The sequence below is a fragment of the Talpa occidentalis genome, unplaced genomic scaffold, assembly GCF_014898055.3.
Source record: "Talpa occidentalis isolate TD23 unplaced genomic scaffold, MPIMG_talOcc4v2.1 talOcc4.17, whole genome shotgun sequence".
NCBI lineage: Eukaryota > Metazoa > Chordata > Mammalia > Eulipotyphla > Talpidae > Talpa > Talpa occidentalis.
Window position 1 is genome coordinate 12,241,726 of NW_023601754.1, and position 19,269 is coordinate 12,260,994.

The 19,269-nt window shown below is 44.7% G+C and overlaps 1 protein-coding gene across 5 annotated transcripts in view; it reads left to right on the forward strand.

Moving 5' to 3' along the window:
• ZNRF1 (zinc and ring finger 1) overlaps positions 1-19,269 on the forward strand; it is a 91,710-nt gene that overhangs the window by 39,102 nt on the left and 33,339 nt on the right. For 4 of the 5 annotated variants that reach the window (XM_054697002.1, XM_054697001.1, XM_054697000.1 and 1 more), the window contains exon 2: positions 17,118-17,234. The exons of the other annotated variant lie outside the window; for it this stretch is intronic. In XM_054697002.1, the coding sequence (XP_054552977.1) occupies positions 17,118-17,234 (117 nt within the window). The remainder of the gene's footprint in view (positions 1-17,117; positions 17,235-19,269) is intronic. 5 annotated transcript variants of the gene reach the window in all.

The window sequence follows — 19,269 nt, forward strand, 5'->3', positions numbered from 1 at the left end:
AGAGATAGTGGCTTTGGGTTTGTAGATTCCTTTCCTGAGTTAAACAGAAGGCCCTTTCTCTACTTGTTTGCATCAGAGATATTGCAACACCGCAAGGCCTACCTTTTTCACGGTTAGGGCTCAGAAAACTTGGATACCTGGTCTCCCTCACAGCAGTGTCCAGAGATGACCTGGCTCTTCCCAGAGGCCAAGTTGTAAAGAGCACCTTGAGGTGATATGTGGATTGGCTCAAGTTCTAGGGTAGATGGTATGCCAGGGAAGTGAGATAGTGCCCTTTTCCCCTATGTCCTGGGGGAAGAGGGCTCCTCATCAGTCCAGCTTTGTGGTACGGTATTGGGCTTGTCCCTAGAGGCTCAGCTTCCAGTCCTTGCTGCTCTGCTACCATCCTTTCAATGAGCATCTCTGCCTAATCTCTGTGGTCATCTTTTGCTTGTTGCTCGGAGGAATCCTTTTGGGTTCAGATCTCCTCTTCCTCTCTCCCTGGGTTTGCTGTATGGTTCTGGCTGAGGTGTGTGTTATTTTTACCTTCCTAGATTTTTGCTTTGTTGATTTTTCTGTTGTCTTTATTTCCTACCACAGGCATTTTGCACTTTATTGAGATATATCCCACAAACAATTCACCCATTTATAGTGTACAGTTCAATGGCTTTTTAGCATATTCAGAATTGTGCAGCTATTTCCACAGTTGTAAAACATTCTCATTACCTCCAAAAACAAACTCCACCACCCTCTTGATATCTTCCAGGTCTCCCAGCCCTAAGGCAATTTACTTCCTGTCTCTAGAGATTTGCCTGTTCTAATGTATGCACTTTAGATTCCACCACCTTCTGCTTTGCTGTATCCCATAGCTCTTTTTAATCATAGAAGAATTATTTTCTATCCCCCTTTTATTGTTTCTTTCTAAAGTCACTTTGATATTAACATAAGAAGCCTGATGCTAATCTAGTATTCAGGATTTGTGACTGAAGAATACCTTTTGAAAATATTATTCTAGATTGGCAATTACATTTCCTTAGATGATCCAATGCAAATGTGTTCTACTCTCTGCTGGTTTAGGTAGTGTGGAATTTAGATCCCCCGAAATAAAGGAACTAATTCTTCCTCAGATGGGGAAGTCCTCGTTTCTATAAGTTGCTTGGGTTGGAACCACATTAACTCATTCACTAAGTACTTCAAATTCTTTCTTCTCATTCCTTCTTTCTTAGTGTCTACACCTCACACCCGTGTTTAATTGCCCTTGATACATGCGTAGGTTTTCATGTTTATAAAGTGCAAGAAAATATGTTTTTGCTTTTCCTTGGTGTATTTGAAAATTTTCAGTTCTGCAGAAAATTTGAAAGAATAGAACAAAGACCTCTCACCAGATTCAGCCAGTTAACATTTACTATGTTTGAACTACCTTTCCCTCTCACTCTGTCTACATCACATATATTATTTTCATTGGAAAGTAAATTGTAGACACCATGATATTTACTCCTACATGTTGTCTAATAATATCTAGTAACATATCCTTATTCGAGTTTCCAGCTATCTCTAAGATGTCCTTTTTCTTGTCTATCTTGCCACCTTTTTTCCCCTGTAGTATCTTACTCTTTGGAAATCTGAATCCTTCTTTTATGCCTAATTTTCTAATTAGACATAATTTTATGTCTTTTATGTCTAATTTTCTAATTCCTGCTGGTGGTGGATGGCTGCCCCTGTGTTCTGTGATTTGGGGCTGTGTGCTCATGGTAAGCAGGGTGTTGGGGTAACAGGCCTCAGAAGAAACTTTTCTTCCCTCTATTAAGCAGCACAGGCAAACACACCCCTATCCCCACCCTGGCTCCTCTTTTCATTTCTCTTAGTTTCTGGCACTTGGGGATTTCCAGTTCTTTTGTTCTCTGTAGTATTCAGTATTTGCAGAGTTTTCTGGTTATCTAGGCTGTTGAATTACTATTACTGGAAGTTCCCCTGATTTTCATTTTCAGACTAGAGACTTGTACTTCAAAGAAATTTTAAGGCTTAGGATTACTCCTCTGTGAACTTTCAGCAAGTGACTGAAGTTGATACCTTTCTCAAGATTTAACAAGTCCTGGAATCTTAGCTCCTAGGGACTTTCACTTTTTAAATGATTGGTGCTTGGGAAAGAGATGGGGTATGGTAGGGAGGATAGTGACGTCGTCAAGTGTGGAAGCTGTCAGTGTCTTGTTTGGCTTATTCTTTTAATTCTTAAGGGCATGAGTGTATCAGTGTTTAAATGTGTCAGAATGGTTTTCTTTTCAACATGATCAAGCTGGAGCAGAGTTGTTACTTTTTTTTTTTTTTTTAAGATTTATTTATTTATACAGGGACTGGGGCACAGACCAGAGGTGCGGGAGGGTGAGAGAATTCACCAGAGACAGAGTGGGGAGCAGAACAGGTAGATGACCTGAAGACACTGCCGAGGGGAGCAGCGAGTGAGGCAGGAGAGATCTGCCGCGCCATGTGGGTATCTCCCTGCCAGCCCGGGAATCAAACCTGTGCTGCAGAGGCTGTGGACAGCTTCACAGCATGGAGCTCAACCCCCTGCGCCACCGGGGAGGCCAGTTATTACATTTTAAAAGATGAAAAGAGTTGTGGTTCACTCCCCACTGAGATTGTAGTTTGAAGGGTTTATAACTTTTTAACATTTTCTTTTTTTAGACAGGCTTTTATTTTCAACAACAGATGGAAACAGCTGTGCCTGAAGCATGTGCTCCCCTGCTTCTCATGAAATTTACTAGCAAGTAAAGGTATAGGGCTGTCCACGCTGAGAGAGACCCATTTTGAAAAATCCCAGACTTGAGTACGTGTGATGGGCATATAACTCATTTTTTTTTTTTTTTTTAGATTTATTTATTTATTTATATAAGAACCGGGATACAGGCCAGAATTGCGGGAGGGTGAGAGAGTTCATCAGACACAAAGCGGGGAACAGAACAGGCAGACTAAAGAAATACACTGCTGAGGGGAGCAGCGGGTGAGACAGGAGAGGTCTGCTTCGCCATGTGGGACCTCGCCGGCTGGCCAGGATCGAAACTGCGCTGCATAAGCTGCGGACAGCTTCACAGTGCGGCGCTCAACTGCCTGCGCCACCAGGGGAGGCCTGCACTCATTTTTTTTTTTTTTAAATCTATAATTTTCAATTCACAAATTTGTAGCTGCCCTAATATAACTATAGAAAAAACTGTCTTTTTCTCCTGACTCACTTGACCTGCTTTCTTTCCCCCTAAATTACCCATTTGGATGACCTCAATCCTAATATTTCAATGTAACCTCAAGATTTCTATCCCAAGGAAGGAAGGAAGAATGATATCTTTAGGTATAAGTGGCTCAGAACTGAGGAACAGAAATTTCCTCAGTTTTAGAACTAGAGGATAATGGTTTTTATGACTAGAATACCACTGTGGACTCTAATTTTCCACAGTGAGTGGTTAGGCTAAGTTAGTCATTCTTAATAACCAGGGATATGTTTTGGAATCATCTGAGGAACTTTTTAACTTTTTACTTTGAAATAATTACAGATTCTCAAGAAGCTGTAAAAACAATATAGTGGTGCTGCATATCTTTACCCAGCTTCCCCCCATCTACAGCTTATATGACTATGGTACAATATCCAATGAAGAAATTGACATTGATACCTTTAGTTAGATCCACAGACCTTATTCAGATTTCATTAGTTTGACCTATACTCATTTGTGTTTGTGTATGTGTGTAGGTTTGACTATCCATTGTAGCAATCAAGATACAGAACTCTTACATCACCACAGAGATCACTAGTGCTTTCCTTTATAGTCATACCTGTCTCTCCTCCCTCCCTAATTCCTGGCAACCTCTGATCAGTTCTCCATTTTTACAGTTTTGTCATTTTGAAATGCTATATAAATGTAACCATTATGTTTATAGCCTTTAGGAATGGCTTTTCAATCAGCGTCATTTATTGTATCAATAGTTCATCTCTTTTTCTGGCTAAGTAGTATTCCATGGTATGGATGGACCACAAACTGGTTCTTTTTAAAGAACTGAGAAGCGTGTTTTTTTTTTTTTTTTTTTTTTTCTTTAAAGAGCTGAGAAGCTTTTAAAAAAATACTTGTGTGGTAGCATAGCTATATCTTTACCTCCACCACTACCCATCTCAAATATCTTTTTTACTATGTTTTTTTTTTTAAAAAAAGATTTACTTATTTATGCATACAAGAACTGGGGTGTAAGCCAGAATTACGGGAGGCGAGAGGATTCACCAGAGACAGAGTGGGAAGCAGAACAGACAGATGTACTGATACACTGCTGAGGGGAGCAGTGGGTGAGACAAGAGAGGTCTGTTGGGCCTCCCCGGTGGCGCAGCGGTTGAGTGCTGGGTTGCGAAGCTGCCCACGGCCTCTGCGGTGCCGGTTCGATCCCCGGCTGCTCCCTGGCCACCGGAGGAGGGTCCCACATGGCGCTCAGACCTCTCCTGCCGCCTGCTGCTCCCCTCAGCAGTGTACTTCGGTCCTTCTGCCTGCTCTGCTCCCTGCTCTGGCTCTGGTGAATTCTCTCACCCTCCCGCGCTTCTGACTCTACCCAGTGTATGTATAAACAAAACAAACAAACAAATTAAATAAATAAATAAATAAAAGCATGCCTCTATAAAATTAAAAAAAAAATAAAAAATAAAAATAAAAATAAAATAAAAAAATAAAATAAAATAAAAGAATGTGGTATATATTAAAAAAAAAAAGAGAGAGAGGTCTGTTGCACCATGTGGGTTGTTCCCAGGCCGGCCGGGATTGAACTCGTACTGTAGTGGCTGATAGTAGCTTGATAGCGCTGTCTTTAGCCCCTGCGCCACCAAGGAGGCCCCTACCATGCTTTTTTTAAAATCATATACTGTTCATCCTTCTGTCCATCAATCTAATTTTTCAGTGTATCTCAAAGTAACTTGCAGACATCTATATACTTCCTGCTACATATTTCAACATGCATACCACTAACTGGTGTTCATTATTTGTTTACAGTTTCTCTTGATGTTAACTTTATACAGAATGAAATGCACACATTTTAAGTATGTGTTCGCTGAGCATTGACAAATGCATACACAAGCATTGTACACTCTGATCAAGGTAGAGAAATTATGTCAGACTTCCAACCTCAGATGGTGAGTCAGTAGACTTCTAGTGGTGTTGATGCAGGAGTTGTAAAAGGTCCCTAATTTTGGTGAGACTGATTTGATGCACGGCCTTGCAGAGCACCTTTGGTGACTAGAACAAGTCTCCTTCAGATGAGCAGGCTTGTTCATGACAAGGCCAGGTCTTCTGATCTCGGGAGTGCAAGTGACATCCTGCAAGGCCTCCTCCATCCTCAAGCAGACTGGTCCACCTGAGACTGTAAAATGAGGGAACTGTGCTTCAGCACTTGGACCCTGCAATCAGCCTTTTCCTACAAACTCATCTGTGTGGTCCTCTGTGGACATATCATATTGTTTTGATGCAGCTCACCACATGCCCTTTTAATCTTTGCACAATCTTCTCTGTGACTCTGTTCCTCTGCAGCACAAACAGAAAGAATTAAAACAGAACTGGTGAACAGGGTGAAGATGAGGAGGATCTGAGTCTGCAGATATGAGAAGCTTTTTCATCTGCTGCCTCTGGGACTATGGCATGTGTGATCCCGAGGCTAAAGGTCCTGTGACTTAGCTCCATGAGGTGTCTATAGTGAAATTGACAAAGAAGTCGCCTGAGGAAATGGACTTTCTTATAGTCCTGCCCTAGGTAGGCTGACTGCCTTCCTGAAATTCTATTTATAGATCCCAGAGGAAATCTAGGGGATTTTATCTCACTTCCCACCCTACCTTATAAAATTAGTTCAGGTGGGTGGTTATAACCTTAAACACCAATTATCTAAATATACATATGAGGTGGGAAGAAGGGTCAGAGAAGAATTATGTTCTCCAACTTGAGGACTACATCTAGAAAGAGGGAGAGTGCGAATGCCCTATGGCTGCAGCTACCAATGGCTGCTAGTGAACCCCAGAGGTTGCCTCTTGGCCTCTGTGATTGCCATCATAGGTGTGCCTCCTATTGCCAAACACAATTCACATATCAAATAAACAAATTAGACTCATGTAAATGGAGTTCTTATAACTCACGTGGTATCTTTACAGTTTGCAACTTTGTATTCACAAGTCACATTTGCAGGAAAATGTAGACTTCAGAGGGGCCTCCCCGGTGGTGCAGCGGTTGAGCGCTGGGCTGTGAAGCTGCCCGCAGCCTCTGCAGCACCAGTTCGATCCCTGGCCGCCGGTGAGGGTCCCACATGAGGTGCAACAGACCTCTCCTGCCACCCGCAGTGTATTTCGTCAGTCTGCCTGTTCTGTTCCCCGCTCTGGCTCTGGTGAATTCTCTCACCCTCCCACGCTTCTGACTGTACCCAGTGCTTGTATAAATGAATGAATGAATGTTTAAAAAAATAATAAAGTGATTTGGAAAAAAAAATGTAGACTTCAGAAAAGAACCTGATTGTTCTTGGGCCCCAGCGCTCCCTGTTCATGCCACCTCTGTTGTAGCATCCATTTTATTCCCTTTGTTACCACAAGTATCTTCCTAAGTCCTGGTCAAAACTTTGCTTTTGTGGAATTAACTAGGTGCGTCTTGCTTCAACTCATAGATTTGCTTCTACTATTAATAATCTCTTCCCCCTTTATTGAAAGAGGTCCTGGAAATCTGTTCATGGTGAGGGGTGGCCCTGCTGGGAGATACTGAGGCAGCTTTACCTTCCTGGTACCCTGGCTCTTTTGCCTGCTCGCTGACCGCCTGGCTCAAAGGGACAAGCCGGGTGCTGGCCTGTGGTGTCTGGTCCCAGATCCTGGGCAGAGTTCCCCCATAGGTCTTTGGTGAGAGGACAGAGTAGTGGGAACAGGTACAAAGAGATCACCGTGGGCTTGTCAGGCCTCAGGCTGTGTGTTCAGCCTTAACTCTGTTCCCTGAGTCCGGCATCTCTAATTAAGGGAGTGTAAAATGATTGCTTTTTACTTTAAGAGGCTATTTAATTATTTACTAGTCAGCTAATATTAGCACTCTGTGCTTCCCTGGCCATTCTCTCCATCTAAGTTTTGCCATAGCTTTACTGTAGCGCCCTGTGATCTCTCCTGATATTAAGTCTTGGGGAATTGGCTTTACCTGTTGGGAGGTGCCTGACCTGGAGTGGGAAACTTGTTCGGTGGCGGTGGGTGTAAAATCACAGTGTGTCCTTGGCTTTCCCTGTCCCTATCAATTGGCAGATCTCAGCCCCTCTTTGTTGCACACCTGGCCTATCATACTGGTCAAGTCCAAACAAGAGGGTCTGACTCTTCCTGCTCTGTTGACTGTGTAGCTTCCTTGTTTTAGAGCAGTCATTAAAAGACCAGGGCGTCTGGGTGAGCCTGGATGATCATGATCTTATCAGCTTCCCAGGGTAAATGCAAAAAGAAGGCGGTTAACAGGCAGAGAGGGGTGGACTGAGTTCTCACTGGTAGAGAGCTAGCGTCCTCTCCCCACCCGCACTGAGGCCAGAAGAGAACTGAGAAGTGTTGAGAACATCCTTTGGACTTTTCTCCTTGCTCCTGTTTTAGTGTTTTCTTACGGGGTTATTTCTCTAGTTTAAGTAAAATGGTGGTGATTAAGTAATAATTCTAGCTAACTAGAATTGGGAACCACCCTGCCTTTGGGCATGTCCGCTCTGCTTCTCTGGCCCTGCCCCCTAGTCTCCCACCCTCACTTATGATTTATCAGTAGAAGTTCACCCATCTTGTGGTACAAGCGGGGTCCTGATTTAAGGTCCTAGGTGATTGTTATTGTGAAGAACATGGTCCCAACCCTTTACGTGCTACTTAGTACTGTCCAGGAAGAGATCATGTTCTGCCCTCACTCAGTGGGGTTGTCTTGGGAAGGCTGTGGTCTTCATGACAGGAAGACAGCTCTTCCTGTCTGGGATAGGATGGGCTCTTTCCTTTGCCTACAAAGTAAAAGGATTAAGTACCCCACGTCCGTCAACCCCTTCAAGTGTGCTTGGAGATAAAGGGGATTGCTGCTACCTTTCCCGCTGAAACAGGGAAGTCAGCAGCATCTTTAACTGAGCAGATCCTTGAAGGACCAAGAGGGGGGGTCTCTTGCTTCACAGCCTCAAAGAAAGCAAGCTTCGGCTCTAGTATTTTTTCAGTAAAGACACCTGCTAGCGAGTGACCCAAAGCCATCTCTCAACTGCTCAGAATTTAGATCCATTCCTTTGCTGACTGAGGTTATATTTATATATAATTGGGAATCTTTGCTATTAGAAAAAATAGCTGATAGTTATTTCTGTTTCCCTGCCCCAAATCATTTTAGAAGTCTTTGGTAATTAGTTTGAAATCTAAGGATCTGTAAAGACGGATTGGAATCTTCCTCTTGAGAAGTCAGGGCTTATGGACCTTGACTGTGCAAAGGGCCCGCCTTCCAGAGACCCTGGTGGCACATTCGTCTACAGTTGTCAGACATAGGGCATTGGGCTGAGGAGTCCACCCCTTCCATGGCCCATGGTCTGGTCATGACCAGAACTGTTGGAAATTTGGGCGTGTAATTCTATCTGATGTTGGTGTTTCCCTTTCCTGGTGAAAGGATACCTCCAGCACCTGGTGAAAGGATACCTCCCCTCTCATCAGCATGGGCATTTTGTGCTTGCACAAAGTGTAAAGGACATGGACATTCACTCTGGCTATGGAGGAGAACACACCCTCAGGCACTTGCCTTGTGGAAAACCACAAGTTCAGCCACCCACAGTGGAAGTCACCTGAGAAGCATCTAGAAAACTCAGTGTTCTCTGGCTCTGGCCATATTTTTGCCAGAAAAATAAGGCAAATGGGGTTGCAGGGCAAGGATGTCCTTCGTTTTTACAGTTAACCAAGGTGACAGTGAGGCAGAGTGGCTCCTGCTTTGCTGCTTTGTGAATCAGTTGATGTCCTTCCACTTGTTCAGAGGTAAAAAAAAAAAACTTCCCAGCAGACATGTCTCTGGTCCTTGGAATGACATTCCAATGAGCATGAGAAGCGTTTCATCTCTGCAGGGTGGGCGAGCATCTCCACACAGAACTGCTGCTCACTCAAGGAAGGTGGCGAGGATGGCACTTGGCTTCTCAGGCTCAGAAGACTCTCCTCTTCCTGGTGCCTTAACTTGGTCCTGTGGCATCTTCCGGTTCAGTTCGTGGGTAGTTGAAACTCAAGGTTTGGGATTCTTGTTAGGAGCATGGCATTTCTCGTCACTGAGTTATACTGTTGTGTTTTCTTTGGGATTGGTTCAGCATCTCCTGGGGTTTTTCCTCATTCAGAATCAGATGCTTCCGGGCATTCTTGAACACCTCCACCGCCTTCTTCCTCCATCTCCCTGCTCCTCTGGCTCCACTGTAGTTCAAACGGCTGTTTGTGCTAATTTGTGCCAGGGCAATTTCTGATCTGAATGGAATTTAGAATTTTTTCCAATACAAATACAGATGGCAGCAGAATTTTGTATTCTTATTTGCTCAGCAGGCATCAGCAAGTTTGACCATCACCTGGAGATTTTTTAAATGATTTAATAATACCTGGATTGAGGGGGGCTTGATGAACACCAGCTCCTTTAACCCCAAGTCTGCAGAGGCTCCCTTAGCAGGGAGGTTGGCTGGTTCAGGGCAGCAGGTGACAAACCAGATTCCTTCTATTCTTTCTTTTTCACTTTTGGCTATTCTAGTCTAATTCCAAAGTCTAGGTCTTAGGATGTAGGATTGAAAATGAAAACTTTACAAATGAGGACTGCATCGCCCCTGGCCTCAGTGTTGTCAGCAGCAGCCGCTTTACACAGAAGTTGAGACCAGTGCCATCGTGAACCCCCTCACAGATGTGGAGTCTGAGAAGCATCTCCCTTCTGCCTCATGGTCCCACACGTACTCTGATACTTGACCTGCCCTTTTCCTTTTCTTTCTCTGCAGCCAGTAGATACCTGGTGATGGGCTAGGACTGTCTCATGGAGGAGGGCAGCTGTCATCAGCAACATGCAGCTTGTTCCTTTTTGACTTTAAATAACTTTGTCACAGGGGGGTACTTTGAATAAGACACAATCACAGTTCATCCAAGGACTAGTTCCTCACTCCCACCTCAGGCAGGAAGTAGGAAAAAAGGGAAGAAGAGTGGCCAAGGTCGTCCCCCCCAAAAGTACTAGACATGCTTAAAGGTTGGGGCATCTTTTCAAGATCAAAAAATGGTTAGCAAAGTAGGGATTAAAGGGGAATTGGGAGCCTCCCCTGGTGGCGCAGCGGTTGAGCCCTGGGCTGCACAGCTGCCCACAGCCTCTGCAGTGCCGGTTCGATCCCTGGCCGCCAGCGGGGTCCCACAGGGTGCGCAGACCTCTCCTGCTGCACCTGCTGCACCCCTCAGCAGTGTATTTTGCCAGTCTGCCTATTCTGTTCCTCGCTCTGTCTCTGGTGAATTCTTTCACCTTCCTGCGCTTCTGACTGTACCCAGTGCTTGTATAAATAAATAAATCTTTAAAAAAAAAAATACAGGGGAATTGGAACCCTGCTGGGTAGTGGGGATCCCAACCCTTCCCGTGAGCACTTGAGCAGAAAACAAGCAGCAAATCGCATCACGTTGATCTGGAAAAAAGTGTTTGGATTGAGTTTGGTTGCATGGCAAGAGCTTAGACCGCAGTAGCAGTGGTGCTGAGAGAGCTTTGGGTGCAGCTTTGACTGGATGGAGGAGTATTGTTCCACTGCTCCTTTCGTCTCTTCTTCAAATAAATCAGGTCTCATCATCCAGAAAACTCTGGGCTTTCTGTATACCTTAAGTCAGAGTTTTTTGCCACCTTGGTTTTGCCTTGTTTTGGTTTGAAGCTACAGCCATTCCAGGGGCTGCACCCTGCTAAGCTTTTCATATTTAAATATAAATGATGAGATACTGGCTTTGAGCTCCAGTCACTTGAGCATCTGGGAGCTGTGACAGATGCCCTCAAAATGGCCTAGGCCTGCCTGTGATAGGAAGAGCCTGCTATGCGAATCTTTTCAGATGAGGTAATAGGACTCATAGACACTTTGCACTTACCCTGCCCTTGGCAGCTTTGCCATCAAATACTGGTGGGCTTTTAAAAGGGACAGCATAGCAAATCAAGATCAAACATAATCAAGCCCTGATAATGTGGAGGTTTATCAGAGAGGACTATAACCTTTTTATTTTTGTTTGTGGTGAAATGGCTAAGATCACCTAGGAGGAACCAGTTCTTCTACCATCAAAAGACTCCAGTCTCTTAAAGTTTGCTCTTAGGTCTTATTTAAGTGCATCATTTCTAGGTGTGAGCAGAAAAGTATTTGAAAAGTTTGAGGCTTTTATTCAACCTGTACTGGTTGGAATTTATGGAATTGCATAAATCAATTTAAAAGTGGGCTACATGTCTTCAGCTCATATCTGACCCCTCCCCTCTCCTTCAGGCTGACTCTTTTATCTGACACTTGGAAGTCATATTGTTTAGGTTCCTTCATCCACCCACCCCCCCTTCCATATCTCCCTTCATTCCTTTGCACTTATAAAATCTAGAGGATTAGAGATTTGGAGTAGGGTTATAATATTAGACGTCCTGGTTTGATTATTTAGCATTCTTTAAAAAATACAACTAAAGGGCTCCCTGGTGGCACAGGGGTTAAAGTCCCTCAGCGCTATCAAGCTATCACTAGCCACTGTGGCATGAGTTTGACCCCCAGCCGGGAGCTAGCCCACTTGGCGCAGTAGACCTCTTCTGTCTCACCTGCTGCTCCACAGTGTATTTCATTAGGCCTGCCTGTTCTGCTCCCTACTCTGTCTCTGGTGAATTCTCTCACCCCCCACATCTCTAGCTTATACCCCAGTTCTTGTATGCATAAAATAAATAAATCTTTAAAAAAATACAACTAAAATTTAAGACCTCACTGACTTTATTCAAGAAACTGTAAATTGGGCAGAAGCATCCCATCTAGCAGATAAAAAGAAGCTTAGAAAAGCTTTACAAAATGAAAGGCTTTTCTAGGCAGAATTTGGGTGGGATGAGGAAGAAGCAGAGAGTATATGGCAAGGGTACCTTTTAGGGAGTGATAGGGGTTGGTTAGGCAGATGAGCTCACTGTTGCTGACCAGGTAATCACAGATTGGTTGGTGTAAGGTTACATTCCTGGGAGAAGCCATAACTATAATTAGATTAGGTATTTTCAGTCCCAGTTTTGGTGGCATGGGGCTTAGCACAAATGACTCCATTTTGGGCCTGTTTTCTCTTTCTTATTGGTCCAGTCCAAGCTATGAGGATCTTCTGTCAATTGCAGAAAACTCAGGACTTAGACTTGCATTTGCAAAGACCAAGGAGATAGGCATTTTTCTAGGTTTGGGCAGTCAGACTTTGCCCTTGGCAGGAGTTGGGTACTCTCAAAAGGAGAGTTTAGGAGACCAGAAACCTGGGTTCTAACCTTGGTTGCACCCTTGATTTGAGGGGGCGGGGCGAGTAATGACAGCTGTCATCTCATCTCTTCATTTCTTCTCCTGTGAAGGCCTGGGGTTTCTTAACTGCATGGGGAGGATGCTGAGAAAATGAGGCCAGAAGATCTCAACAAGGCCAACAGGTGATGACTTCCCTTCCGGGGACACAATGAGTTCAGACTCTGCATTGAACCCTGATGTTCTTGCTGGCAAGGTTAGTCAGCAGTGAACCCAGAGAAGAGAACTTGGCAAGTGTGGGACTTCTCAATCATTCCCTGAACCTCAGTAGAACTTTCACTCTATCAGGTTTCTTAACAGAATTAATCATCTCACCACCAACTTGGTTTAAAGTGTTAATTTGAGGAATCAGCTTTCTAGCAGCATCTGGCCTGACCAAGGGCTGTTAATGGAAATTGGCCTAAGCTCAGTAGTAGCGTGAGAGGCACCCACTCCCTATGGCCTGACAGTGGAAATGCTGGTTTGTATCATATTTCCCTCCAGTCAGTCTGTGAGAGAAACTCAAAATTGGATCTTATTTTTGACTTGACAAAGTATCACTTTAGGTTGCTTGGAAGGATCTAAGCAAACGGCTGGCTGTTTAGTAACTTCAAAGGACTCAAGACAGTTTAAAGAACCTGCTTTGACAGACCTGTTCTATCTCATTTCTGATGACATGCCTCGAACCTGATTTGTTTAAGGGCATCCCATTGTGGTTGTCCCATTGGGAACACCATTTCGGACAACCCCGGGAGGCTGGGAACCCCATGTCTCCTCACAAAATGAATTTCTTAGTTAGATGGGAAATGCAGTGGTCCCCCTCCCCCTTATTCTTATTTCTAGTCCTGCCGCTTCAGTTACCCACAGTCAACCATGGTAACAGATATTATGCTCAGTGAGATATTTTGAAAGAGAGTGTACATTGATATAACTTTTATGACAGTATATCATTAAAATTGTCCTATTATTCATTATTTTTGTGCCAAGTTTGCAAATAATGCTTTATGCTAAATATGTGTAGGTTTTTTTATGCTAAAAAACCGTGTCTATATAGGATTTGATACTATCTGAAGTTTCAGGCATCTGCTGGGGGTCTTGGAACCTATCTCCTAAGGCTGGGGAGTAGGGAGGTTACTGTACTGCTCCCTCCCTCTGTATAACCCAGGCATCCCTGAAGGCAGCTGGAGACCTTTTTACCTCTAGTGACTGTCACCAAAGCTTTGAGTTTCTGCTGAAGTTGAGAATTGCTGGAGTGATATAAATGATTTATCAGAAAGAGTTGATTAAAAGAGCTGAGAGTGCGAATATGGAAGATGTCTGTCCCTCTTCCTGGCTTTGGCCGCCTCACCCGCCCGAGGTCATGCTGCATCCATACTCCTGGGGAGGGTGTGCACTGGGCCTTGCAGGAGCTCACTCGCTCCCGAATCAGTCTCTCCTTCTGGCACTTGTGGCAAGATAAGTGTGACCGTGTACTTTTCAGGTGTTAATCTATTTATGAGAATCTTTCTCCTTTGGGTCCCTGTAAGTTATGGAGGGCTGGCTCTACAGTTTTCCAAGGAGAGACCTCAGAGGAGTGGAATGAGGAAGCATCATCTGAAGTGTAACGGTCTGTTTGTGGAGCACGCAACTCCTTGCCTTTTCCAGAGGCCTTTTTTTTTTAAATGGGGTATCAGTTATGACCATGTCTTCACCTGTTTACCAGGTGTGAGGCCTTCCAACTCCTTTCCAAGGTTCTTACCAAAGAACCAAAGGTTCTTACCAAGGAACCTTTTTTCAGAAGTGGAAAACCCCAGGGTTCTCTCTGAATTCAAGGGGATGCTTGGTAGGGGAGCAATACCATGATAACCCTAACTTTAAATCTTTAAAGTCTTAGTCTTAGAAGGCATCTTTGAGGTACAAACCAGTCTCCTCACTTTACAGGTGAAAAAATAAAGACTCAGGGGCCTCCCTGGTGGCGCAGGGGTTAAGTCTCAACACTATCAAGCTATCGCCAGCCACTGTGACCTGAGTTCAGCCTGATTAAGCCTAAGTTTGATCCCTGGCCAGGGAGCTACCCACATGGCACAGCAGACCTCTCCTGTCTCACCCACTGCTCCCCTCAGCAGTGTATTTCAGTAGATCTGCCTGTTCTGTTCCCCACTCTGTCTCTGGTGAATCCTCTCATCCCCTGCACCTCTGGTCTACACCCCAGTTCTTGTATGCATTAATAAAAAAATAAATAAATAAAAAAAGACACTCAGCAATGATAAGAATTGTCTAGACTCACAGAGTGGCTAGAGAAAGACCCTTAATGGGAATGCACAGATTTTCACCTCTCCTGTGGTGCCTGGCTGTAACTCCACACCATGCCAGGCTGGCAGCCACACTCAGCAAAGGCTGTCTTCTGACCCTAATCTGCAGGGTGCCTCCGGGAAGTTGAGGAAGCCTCCTTGGAGCCCATGGGTAGATTCCAGAGGGTGGGAGGTGGGTGTAGACAGCCAGACTCCACCTGGTTTTGCTTTTGCCTATATCCCCCTCTTACTGGGCTCAGCATTTGCACCGAACAGGTGTGTGTTATGTAGCTTTGAAAAATTACCCTGTGGCATTTTGTAAATTTTAGCCTGAAAACCTTGATCTGTGCTTGAAAGTGAATAAAGATGATGTTGCTGGTGGTTTTGAGAGGATGGCAAAGTTGGTAGAGTCACTTTGTGAGCTCTGAAGTTCTGCAGGTGTCAGAGGGTAAAGGCTGTGATCACAGCATCCGTGGCCCTCTGCTCGGCTGGCTGGGGAAGGATCCATTCCCGTCACCTTGAGAAGGAAGGAGACTCCAGCACAAAGCAGTTGCTGCAGTCAGTAATAAAGGTGGGAACAAATGGCCCTCTTTTGCGTGACTGTGACCGCCCTGTGTCCTCCTCCCTTGTGCCAGGGGCTGCAGGAGGAGTGGTGTTGGCCTCCCAGTGTAGGATTCATGTAAAAATTCAGCATCTATTCTTAAAAGTTCTTCCTCTGTGTTTCTAGATCACCCAGAGGCATACATAGGAATGTTATTTCTAAAAACTTCTCTCCACCTTGAGTCTTCATTAGCTGATCTTTTTAATGTGGATTCAGTTGTTCTGCCCTTGATTGAAAAGGAGGAACTGCCAGTGGTTTTATTCCTCCTCCCTCCCCCCCAGAATCAGGTTCTTCATGTTGTCCTGTGGTCAGACCGCCTGGGTTGGGACAGGGGCTTCAGTCCCACATGGCTGTCTTCCCTTGCCTTCATTTCCTCCTCAGGAAGGTAAGAACGGCAGTGGCACCCAGCAGAGAAGTTTAAGAGATTAAACAAAGAACCCAGAGCCAGCCTGGTTCTGAAAATGCAGGCTGCTGTTCTCATTTCTTGCTTTCTACTCCCCCTCCCCTTCCCCAGCAGGGAGGCGGGAAAGCTAACTGGGCCCTAGACTCATCGCTGCTGTGGCAGGAGAATGGAGACTTTTTTGGCTGCTGTGAATATTCTCGCAGTGCTTGGCACCTGGTCTGTATTGCATGGTAAGAGCCCAAGCGGCTTTTCGGAGGACGGACTACCCAGCCCTGCCCTTGGCTCGCTGTGTGTCCTCCCTCCGAAGCCCAAGTCCCTGACCTGTGCCGCTCAGAGGGCCCCGCCACGGGCCACGTGGAGCACCCCTACCCAGAGCGCTGACTTCAGACCCGCTTATGTGGGACTGCAGTGTTCAGTTCCCTGGGCCTGATGAAGCTGCTGTTCGTGAGGGCTCAAGCATTTCCCTCCTTATCTTATATGAGAGCTGAGCCATGTTCCTGAGGCTCTTAGCTCAGTACCTCTTGTGCCTTCAAGTAAAGAGAAAGGGAGTGCCCTTTCGTGGAGTTCAGAACCACGCCGACCCTGTTGCTTTGGTAATTAAGTAGTATATGTGCTAAGTGTGGCAACCAGACGGGCACATGGAGACAGGAAAGCAAAATTGTTCCGAAAAGGCTCTTTGCTGCTCATCCCACTACCCCAGCAGTGTGGTGCTCTGTCCACCCCGAGCCGGGCAGTACTGGTTGGGGTGTGCAGCTGCCTTGGGTGGGGCTGCCTCAGAGGACTGTGTGGAGCAGGCTTCCCCAGGGATTTTCCAGCCAGTTACTCCTCTGCACCAGACTGTTCGTTCCACCTTCTTAGTAAGTAGCAGACTTTGCACTGAGATCCTGCGATCATTGGGGTGAGGGTTATCGGGTGGGAGGACTTAACAATAAGAGTCTTTTCTGGTTCTTGTAATTATGAAAGGAATTTGAGTTCATGATCACGAATCAAACAGTACAGAGTGTTTAAAAGGTTTCGTCTCTCCTGCAGGCCCAGTGTCCCTGACTGAGGGTTAAGGAGCCGCGTGCCTCTGTGGGGCCAGGGTGTGTCCGTGCTTATGCTTTGTGCACGCATGTGTGGGTTTCTTTGTTTTCTAAGGGTGTCACACGTCACAAATTTTTTGCAACCTGCTTTATATATATATATATATTTCAGAGTCCAGAGTGCTAACCGTGCACTGCTTTATTTGTTGCTGTTGTTTTTTTTTTCCCAATTCAATTTGTGGACAATTTAGTATACTGAAGTTGACCTTTTCATTTTGGCTAATAACCCATCATATGGATAGTAAAAAAATTATTAGCCAGATCTGTTAACCTTGAAAATAGAGTTTCAAAGGAGCTGCTTGCCTCTCCGCCCTCAGGTGACCCTCCTTTCCAACCCTGCAGCAGCTGGAAGGTGTCGTCTCTGGAGAAACTGAGTGGGTGTGCATGGACTTGGTTGAGCACCGAGAAAGGAGAGCCAAAACAAAGGCACGAGGGTCAGTCAGAAGTCCTTGTCTGTTCCATTCTAGAATTGTGGGGATAGAGATGACAGTTTGGAAAATTTTCATTTATTTTTTTAATTAAAGAAACTGACCTATGGATAAAAGAAACTGACCAGTGGATACTAATGTTTGATTCGCAGATAAAAAAGCTGCCTGGCACCTTTGTTACCAAAATTCCAAATCAGATATCAACTAGTCAGTCCAACAGTATATTTGAGAACATATACATCTCAAATGAGTGGTTTATTTCTGAAATATACAGGGAGAGTTCAACATCAGAAAACCTATCATATCAGACCAATGGAGGGAAAAACACAACCTCAGTTATTGCAATCAGGAAAACGAGTTTGATAACTTCAGTACCATTTCATTTTCAATTCTCAATAAAATAATGATAAAAGGAACTTCCTTAATTTGGTAAAAGTTATGTACCAAAAATCTATAACAAACTTCATCAGTGGAAGAAACTTTGTTTAACTTAGTAGTGGTGGTCTTGACCAACAGGTTAAGGAAAGGAAAAAATAATTGCAAGAATTGGAAGGGAAGGGCCTCCCTGGTGGTGTAGGCAGTTGAGCACCGCACTGTGAAGCTGTCCACAGCCTCTGCAGTGCAGGTTCAATCCTGGCCGGCCGGTGATAATCCCACATGGTGAAGCAGACCTCTCCTGTCTCCCCCGCTGCTCCCCTCAGCAGTGTATTTCTTTAGTCTGCCTGTTCTGTTCCCCGCTCTGTCTCTGGTGAATCCTCTCACCCTCCTGTGCATCTGGCCTGTACCCCGCTTCTTGTTTAAAAATAAATAAATCTTTAAAAAAAAAAAAAGAATTGGAAGAGAAAAGCTGAAACCTAATTTCACATAATACAATCAGATACAAACAATCTCCAACTGTATTTCCCTTTGCCAGCAATAATCAACTAGAACACATATATAGACACAAATATACAAATATACCTTCCTATATGAGATCCAAATAAATAGAGTTCATATTTTTGCATGAGATTTAATATTATACGGATGATATTTTCCCTTTTACATTGATTTATAAATTCAGTGCTATTCCAGTAACTGACTGTGGCATTACCCCAAAACTTAATAGCTTAGACATGGTAATCTTTATCTCAAGGTTATTTATTTATTTATTTAAAGAATTTTTTTTTTTTTTTTTAAATTTTATACAAGAGATGAGGTACAGGCCAGAGGCACGGGAGGGTGAAAGGATTCACCAGAGACAGAGTGGGGAGCAGAAGAGGCAGATCTACTGAAATCCACTGCTGAGGGGAGTGGGGGAGAGACAGGAGAGGTCTGCCACGCCATGTGGGTTATCCCTCTGGCCAGCCAGGAATCGAACCCTCACTGCAGAGGCTGCAGACAGCTTCACAGAGCGGCACTCAACCTGCTGCGCCACTGGGGAGGCACTAAATTTATTTCTCAGTTTTGTGAGCCATTAATTTGGGAGCACCTCTCCCCGGCACTTTCAGAGTCCTTGAGGTTGTAGTCAGATGGTGGCCATGGATGGAATCATCTCAAAGACTTTTTCATTCACATACCTCCTTCCTGTTTGGGAGAGAATTCAAGCAATTGGGGCCTGGGGCAGCTGGAGCTCCTTGAGCATCTCTGTTTTATGCAAGTGTCCCGCGTCCCACCTCCTCTCCCCAGTATTATGCCTTTACGGTAGCTGCGCTTATGTGGCAGCTCAGGGCTCCCATGGGCTTTGTCCCAAGAGAGAACCAGGTGGAAACCAAATCACTTTTCCTGCCCACCTTTGAAGGTCATGTGGTGTCTCCTTGGCCACATGGTTGGTTGAGCAGGTGAGTAGGTCAGTCCAGTGAACACAGACCCCTGTTCTCTATAAAGAAATCTTAACATCATGTTGTAAGAAATGTGTGTGGGATGAGACATTTATTGGTACAGCTAGCTTTAGAAAATACAGTCTGTCACAAGTACAATCCCATTCAGAATTCAGAATTGTTTTTTTTTTAATTTTTATTATTTTTAAAAATTTATTTATGCATACAAGAACTGGGGTACAGGC